Genomic DNA, 8953 nt, shown 5'->3' on the forward strand with positions numbered 1-8953 from the left:
GAGAGAGGGAGAGAGAGAAGGAAGTTTCAGCTGCTCAGGGATACTTGATATAAGTATAAGCCTGACTGAATGCCTGCTCTCTCTCGCGTTTCTCGCATAGCGTGTTTTAGTCAGCTGTCAAATGTTTTGACATGGGTAGCCATGGCCCCAGTGAGCATCCAAAATGGGGGAATGGAGGGCATGCACTGGGAAAAGCGCATCTTTTGTTTTCTGAACTCTTTCTTGAACTGCCGCATTTGCCTTATTTATAGTAAATAATAAAGTAAATAAATAAGAAACGCTTTGTTACGCAGTTTAAGTACAATACATTTTAGTTTTGACCATCACTTTTTTAAGTGTAGGATACCGAAACGGTGGTAAGAAAGCGGAGCGGCCGAAAAAAGAATAGCCAGCAACAACAATCAGATGGCGCGCATAGTTTTTCGTTTCCCCTCCAGTTCACGTTTTGCTTTTGTTTAAACGATAACTAAATAAAGTTTGAGGTCCCCCTACACATTTCCTTGAAATGAATGCATTTATAAGCCCCAAGTCAACTCCTTGGCGATCCTTTTAGTTCCTCTCTTCTTTGATTTTGGACTCCATTTTTTGTCAACTTTCGTCGATTTTTAACCCTCTTAAGTGCTTAACAAGTCCCAAATTAAAAACGTTGTCAGGTCTCCTGAGAATATAACCAGATGTAAAAGGGCATCCAGATGGAAATTAAAAAAGACTGCCATACAAATAATCAAATGGTCAATGGCAATATTTAATTGTTGCTCTTACCTCGAAGAATAAAAACAAAAATTCTTGAACTTAATTAAAAAAGGGAAAAAGTGAAATAGCTGACATCAAACCTCAGAAGGATTTCGGGATGAATTTATTCCTGCTCCTTTTGGGCAAACTCCCCGAAGGTTGTGAAAAACATCAAGTGAAAAGTTAGCGACGGAAAAAATACGTCAAATATGCAAAACAATCAAATCGGAGGAAAACTTTTTCGCTGGAACGGAGCACCCACTTCAATTTTTCGCCGAAGCCCCCTCCCTTAACCCCTCTGTTTAGTTGGCACAAAGTCATCGAATGAGTTGGCAGATTCGGACCAGAACAGCGGGGAGAATAAAGTGACATCAAGCACCGGTATTCGTCTTGTTTTTTACAAAATGCCACACACGAACACTCTTCAGCTGAATGAAAAATTTATCAACTTACGATCATAAATAATAATAATTTTCCAGCTTTGTTGCGGCGGCTTGCGTTTGTCTGTAATTTCCGCAATTAAAAAAACATTTACTCGCATTTGATGTGAGCTTTTTTTGCTCGACGGCTTGTACTTGTTTAAGTTTCGTTTTGCTTGCTGCTAAATGCATTTTGTATTTGTTGCATGACGAGTGTGTTTTTGGCCAAGATAACTGCCAGTGCTGCAGCGACCACCCAACTGCAGTTGCGAATGGATATAGCCTTCACCTGGGGCCAAGTCATCTATTTGGAGGTTATTAGCAGTAATTCCATTCCATTTTGTCTGTTTACGAATTAAAACTGGATTGAAAATGTGCTACAAAAATAAACAATTATTGGAAATATCTTCTATCTTTCTTTCACAGTAATAGAAAAAACAACAATCCATTTAACATTTATTACATATTAAATACCGAGGCCTAGAGTCCCATTATTTTCCTGATTTTTCCCCTAGGATTTTTTGTTGCATTTTTTGCAATTTCTCGCACGATGCTGGCCGTTTTTATAGTTCCGCACAGCGTAGCGCGTGTGTGATGAAAAAGCAATCGGTGCCAATATAATAATTCACTGTGGGCATTATAAAATAGAATTTTTTCAGCTATTAAATAATGCTTTTTAATTTTTCCTGCTTCAACGAATTCCATAAAATGTTGTTAGCAATTATTTTAATGATTTCCTTTAAACGTTAACCGACACACGTACAGCCAATAGCTGCCGCTAATGTAATTGTGTGTGCCCGGTTGGTGGACGACGGAGGGGCAGGGGAAGGGGGCAGCAAATGAAATAAAATCCATTATGGAGCCGGAGCAGTGTAAAAAAAGAGTAAAATGGTTAAAATGGTGGCCTAATCGCAATTTAATTACAATACGCTTTCATATCAAAAAGCATTAATGCTCTCGGTCCACTCGGTACGCCAGTCAACCACTCAGCCACTTTAGATGTATGAGCCGTCTGAGGGGCGGTGAGGAGGCGGAGGGACAGCGGGGCGGGGGCGTGGCAGGGGAGCGGAGAACCTCTGAGGTTTGCCGTTGCTACTTCACATATATCGCTACTCCTCATATTAATTGTTTCACCTTTATTATATTTCTGTTGTTGATACCTCCACCTCGGGTTCCACTTTCCCCTGCCCTTGGCTTCCCTTCCCAAAGCGCCATTAATGCGTTTATAATAATTTCTCAGCGCTGAGTTCGAAGCTCCTGCCCAGAAAAAAGGGGCGCCCTAACTGATCACCACTCGCCTTAAAAGTATATAGAAAAACAAGTATTTCATGGTTCTTCCTTACTTTTTTTTTTATACAAATGTTTCTTCTTGTATTCTGAGTGATGGAAATATTATATATCATTAAAAACAAATTTCTGAGAGCGCCCGCTCTTAAATTGCCAATGCACAGACATTTCCAGACATAACCTCCGCCCCTCGAGTGTATTTAGTTTTCCAGCGAGATGCACGTATTGTGTGCATAACTTGTAGGTGTTTTCTTCAATTAAAATAATCATTTATTTGCAATGCATGAGGGGCAGGCGTACAGCTTTGTGTTGCTAATTATTAGCAAAAGCTTCTGTACGTCGAAAGGGTGTGGAAATGCAAATGGTAATGAAAATGGTAATGGAAATGGAAATGGTCATGTGCTGAACGTGTACCGCTGGAGAATAAGATAGTAATCAGATGGGAAGCACAGGAATGGTAATGGGCTGACGCAAGTGAAGTGTATTTGATTTGGAAAGTGAGTGATAATTGCAAGCCTTGGTATTCGATTATGATTAAAATAAAATATACATTAAATATTTGGTTGCATATATACTCTATACTTTCCAATATCATACGCCCTTGTACCTCCTCCCATTTGCTATCTATCATCTGGGGGGAAAGTCCAACCCATTTATTCCGCTCTTAATCCGCACCTAATACTCAACTCTTTGGACTTCGCCTCGTGGATTCTTCGCGGACTGCAAGGATGGATGCGGATGGCGAGGGGGATGACCACGCACGCTTTTTGCCACAAATCTTTCAAGATTTTTTGCCGGCACAGCGACTCGTCTAACTGATGATGATTAAATGCGAACGCCTCGGGTTATAGACATGGCATCAGCCGTGTCATTTAAAAGAAGGTAGCTGCTCTGACCACCGCTGTGCTGGTCCCCTGTGTACATCGCCACCTCCGCCCCCTGTTCTATATGATTTGGATCCGCGCGCATTAATGGTTGCCGCATAAAATACAAAAAAAAAGAAAGAAAAAATACATAAAAAAGCTTATGATGTAATGACCTCGAGCCCGAGATGGAAGACAAAAAAAAAAATATTAAAATAGAAAAAATTGGTCGAGCGAGTTGAGCAAGACAAATGCTGAAGATGTTATTAAAAAATAGTTAAGACTGCCCACCTCGGGGGCTGCGTTTTTGGGGTGAAGTGGCTTCAACTGATTGCCGCTTGGCGTGGTTGTTCAAAAGCCACCGCAATGCCAATGCTGCTGTGCTGTGGTCGCCTTTCAATTTCCGGCCGGGCATTTTCCAGCCCAAAAAACCATCTCAGGAAAAGCAGTCGATAGGCGGGCGGGAAAACTCCACCCGAATAATGGCTTCTCACGCTAGCAACCCATTTCAATTACCTACCTTCGCCATTGACAATTATAATATTTGCTGCTGCGTATTATATTTGACATATTTTTTCCCGACATTTTCACGAAGCTCTTTTTTTTGTCATTACCGAAATTATAATTATAGTCAGTGTCATTAGGCGCCGAACTCATTTGGTTGGTTGCTTTCAAAATGGAGCTCTTTCGAGGAGGAGGGGCAGCCTTCGTAATTATGCCGAATTATTTTACAGTTATGCTCAGCTACCGTCCAAAGGGGAGAAGCTCGAGGGGCTGAAGCGGGACTCGAAGGTAAAACTGCACTTGCCTGAATCAGCGGCATGATACCTCTCTGCTTTACGGACAAAGATACGGACAGAAGGACGGACGGGCAGATGAACGACGGACAGACCGCATTGGGGCATAATTAGTTACCTTGTCTGCTCGCCGCTTGATGCCCATGAAATCTCCGCCGAGTTTAATCCACAAGTAAAACCGAAGTTCGGGCATAAACGAACGATGATTGCTCCAAGCTAAAATAAAATAAAATAATTTATATAGAATTCATAACATATAAATTTAATTAGTACAAAAAACCTAGGTATACCAATCCAATTAAAACTACACGAAACCTACAAGCGGTTTATGATTATGCTATACTTTCATAAGTGTTTTTTGAATGCCCCTTATAGTCTTTATACCTCTAAAAAGGGTATAGCCTGAAAATCAAACCCGAAGTTCCTATAGGGGAGACCCCTTCGGCGTCCTACCTCTCGCCACAGACCTGTTGTAGGCTCTGTTTTTTTTTTTCTCTTTTTTTTGACAAGTACAAATATCCGAATTCGGTAAGGTTGTCTTTTAATCAGCTTCAGTTTCAGAGTCGCAGCGCCTCGCTTCATGTGGTTTTGGGTTACCCATTCCCTCGTCCGATTCTCCGGGAGAAAAAAAGAACAAAAAATACAAGACAACAATAAATAAATAAGTATATATACATTTACTCCAGCTCTGGTTGTCGTATGCACTTTAGTGGACCTGTAGATATTGTAGAATTTGTTGTCGTTGAATTGGTGGCCGGTCATGCGTTGCATTGATTTTAATTGTGAAAATTGTTTTATTTACTTGGAACCAACAGAACGCAAACGCGGAAGGCAGACGTACACCCGGTACCAGACTCTAGAACTGGAGAAGGAGTTTCACTTTAATCGCTATTTGACCCGTCGACGGAGGATCGAGATCGCCCACGCCCTGTGTCTCACGGAGCGCCAGATAAAGATTTGGTTCCAAAATCGGCGCATGAAGTGGAAGAAGGAGAACAAGACGAAGGGCGAGCCGGGATCTGGAGGCGAAGGGGACGAGATAACGCCACCCAACAGTCCGCAGTAGGATCGACGGAGTCTACCCAGTTAAATAAAATTTCTATCTAAATAAAATTTACGTTAGTTTGGAGGAGCGCAATGAATTACTTCGATCCCTGAGGACTATCTATTAACTATCCAATCCGTTGAACTTCGCGTGAACAAACCTAAACTAAACTAAACTAAACAAAGAGAAGAGCTGAGAACTCTACCTACAACTTAGTTAATTGTTATTATTTTCTACTTATTATTTAATTGTACACGAAAGGCAAGTGGAGAAAGCGAAATAAGATAAACGTAAAGATAGCGATTACGATAAAGATACAAGTAAAGCGTAAAACTCAAACAAAACCAACTCATGTGACCTCAGATCTAAATAAGCTATATTTAACTATAATGCGTATATATACACATAAATATATGAATAACTTTAAATGATACCAAGTAAAGCTGAAGGCAAGGAGTAATATATAAATAATTATATATGAAGCATATATACTACAACATTAGTTCTACGCGTCATAAGTACTGTACGAATAACTTATATATACACCCCAGCATAAACCCTAAGCCTAAAACATAAAGATTAAACTAAATCAATGTTTGTAGCAATCCTAGCGCAAAAATATAAAGTAAAATCCAATAAAAATAAAATAAAAAACAAATGGCGTCACAATCCATTGCATGATAGTTCGTGAAACCTATACATTTTAAATAGCTCTGAACATGATAACAGAAAACTTTGATCTAGGTGAATGTCGCACTTTTAGACAAAAAAAAAACCAAAACCACGAAAGAGCGTTGCTTAAAGTAAACTAAACGTTTTGCACGTATAATAAAAGTAAAACCCAAAAACTGGCAGAAGCTTAACTATAAATGAAAATAAATAGCAAAAGATTGGCCAACCTAAAAAAGATGTATGTAAATTTCTACGGCAATTCAACTTTAGAAAACTCGCAACTGGATATTTAAGCTTAACCGATTGGAGAGTTCCTCTTTTTTTTTTTGGTTTAAATACCTATTATCTCTGAACTTTCTTTTATATGTAATTTCTTGTGCAATCTTTAGTTCTTGCAAAAAACAAAAATCGAATTAGGTCGAAAAGGATATAAAGTATACCGAATTAAAAAAAATATCAATTGGCAAGTGAAGAAGAGAAATAAAAATTGTTAACAGAGGAACACAAAATCAATGTATAAACAATGAATTCTAACGAAACCCCTGTAAAGTAGTAAATTAAAATGCATTATTATACGAGAAATTAGGGAACCCATTTTGAAAGAGCAACCGAACGATTTATATATGAATATTTGCCTAACAACTATATTAATGTATGTGTACGTAACTTAAACTCATTTTCCACGCCATCTGTGGAAATCCATATACCAAAGTCAAAGGAACGAAGGAGAAAAAAAGGAGAACGGAATGGAAAACTATAAAGTATGATATGTTTATATGTAGATATATATATTTAACAAGCCTAATACAAAACATGTAACTTTATAGAGTGTTTCGTTTGTAAATTCCCCAGAAATCCCATTTCCCTTCCCAGTCCAATTCCCAATCCAATCCCAGGTGAAAGGATTTGTGATTTGCAATAGAACAGAATAGTCAAGATAAATCTGAAAAAACTTAGCGAAGTATTGGCTAAACAACCTTGAGAGCAAAATTCAACTCAATCCAGATACGTAACTTTCGGCCTCATTCTGTAAGAAACTAATTATTTAAGTTTCAATTATGAAAATTATTAAAAAAAAAAGAAAAGAAAAAAATATATAGAAAGTAGAAATTCACAAGAAACAAAATTTGAAAGCGTTGAATACAATATATATATTTGAAACAAACTAAAACATTAAATAAACCCAAGCATTTGTGCGAAATTGGAACGAAATGTGGAAGCTAAACAATTTGTTGTAAATAAAATTTAAACGTTAGTGTGAAGAAGTGAACGGAGAACGCAGTGGAAGGGCTGCAAAGCGAAAAGCATAAAGAATATTATAATTAAATTACAAATGAGATTTTGTTTTTATTTGTAATATTTATAATAAAAATATAGTATTTAAAAATTTATTACGAGCTGTCTATTATTAGGAAGGGGTATTTTAGTGAATCCCAGTTGTCTGGAGCTCCTAAGAGCGAAGGTAAGTTTTTTAATTTAATTATTTTGTATTTAACTAATAATTTTTGTATATCCCTAGGTATTTTTATTGTACACTAATCGCATGAATGGAGATTTTCTAAGGCCACTGATTACGTCAGAGGGTAAGCACTGAATTGATATATCATTTTCACGTGGTTAAAGTCACTAAACATTTTTTTTTGCAGACCTCGACTGCGGACCATTTTTGAAACGATCTTATTAATCTGACATCATAATAAGCGATTAATCAATTGGCATTAACAAAGCACTGACCAATGGCCAACCCAGACACCTAAGCCCCGGACCCGAAGACCACGATCAGCAGCTGCTCCACCCGCATAAACTCACTTCAGGTTGACTCAACCCGATCTTTGAGCCAGTCAGGAGCTCAAACAAATTGAAATTTCATTGTTGGCGTAATCGCCAGCCATTTGTAATCGCGAAATTCAGTGAATGTGCTCACGCTTATGTCACAGAATAACATGAATAATTTAGGCAGAATTTTCAGTTTGGAAAATGCCCAGCAGGCATCCTTGTATGGGACTGCTGGCGGAAGAGATGTCAGCTTTCTCACAGAGGTGTTCAAGGCAATGACAACGCATCCCTAGATGACATAAATAGCCACCGATTTGAGCAGCTGCCAATTTGGACTCACGGATGCGAATGTGAATATGGCATTTCCATGGCCGAATCAGCAACATCGAGGGAACACATATCTCCCACAAATTTCTGACAAGTTTGAGTTTCTATTTGGTTTTCGGTCTGCTGAAGTTAATTAAAATGGTTCCTACTTGGCGCTCAAATAGAATTTCATTATGAATCCTACCTAGTCCACTGAGTGAAGAGATATGGATCTTAAATAGTACACACTTATGTCGTGAGTCTCATATTCGATGGGGTGTGATAATGAGTTGAATGGCTTATTACAAAGATATTTTCGAGGCAGTTTTGTAATTTCTGCCAAATTATCCATACTGATTGAGCAAAAACATAATTTGCGAGAGCATCTACAAAATAATGTTAGTTTGTTGTTTATTTAAACAAAATCTATAAAACAATTCTTATAAAATAGAAAATAATTGAACTATTGTAAAACCGAATAAAAGATTTTTTACTAGTAATTTTTTTTTTACTTATAATTTTATAAATATAATTATTTTTAAAATATAGTTAGTCGAATTGTTAATATATTTTATTAAAATTGATTTTTCTATATTGAACTCTTATCTGCATAACAAAAAAATTTTGTATTTTTATTTTGCTAGAACCCATTTCTATTTGCATTCCCCTTCCAGAGTGTATAAACTTCAGACAGATATTTGGAACGCAGCAGGGTAGATATTTTCCGTTTCGACGCAACTTTTATGTCAGTTCTTAAGTTATCTGCGTGAAACTTTCCCAAAAGCCTTTTTATATAAGTCGAAACGCGAAGCATGGTACCACCACATAATATACATAGCTAAAATATAAATAATATACAGAGTGTTGTTTTTTCATCATTAAGAGTTCCATTACTATATTACTATAACTATATCTTAAAACTACCATTAAAAACTAATTGAAAAGAATAAAAATGATTTCATAGTTTTGTTGTTTTCAAAGTGTTCTATAAGGTATTCATCAGTTATTTTTATTTATATAAAATAAAGATGCAGAAACCAATCCAACTAATTTTTT

The 8953-nt window shown here is 37.3% G+C and overlaps 1 protein-coding gene across 6 annotated transcripts in view; it reads left to right on the forward strand.

The window, feature by feature from the left end:
- Positions 1–6639, forward strand: part of LOC6536119 (homeotic protein antennapedia) — a 102941-nt gene extending 96302 nt beyond the window's left edge. For all 6 annotated transcript variants that reach the window (XM_015192085.2, XM_039375313.1, XM_015192088.2 and 3 more), the window contains one exon: positions 4914–6639. In XM_015192085.2, the coding sequence (XP_015047571.1) occupies positions 4914–5164 (251 nt within the window). In that variant the 3' untranslated portion in view covers positions 5165–6639. The remainder of the gene's footprint in view (positions 1–4913) is intronic.
- Positions 6640–8953: the final 2314 nt, after the last annotated feature.

The sequence above is a fragment of the Drosophila yakuba genome, chromosome 3R, assembly GCF_016746365.2.
Source record: "Drosophila yakuba strain Tai18E2 chromosome 3R, Prin_Dyak_Tai18E2_2.1, whole genome shotgun sequence".
Taxonomy (NCBI): domain Eukaryota; kingdom Metazoa; phylum Arthropoda; class Insecta; order Diptera; family Drosophilidae; genus Drosophila; species Drosophila yakuba.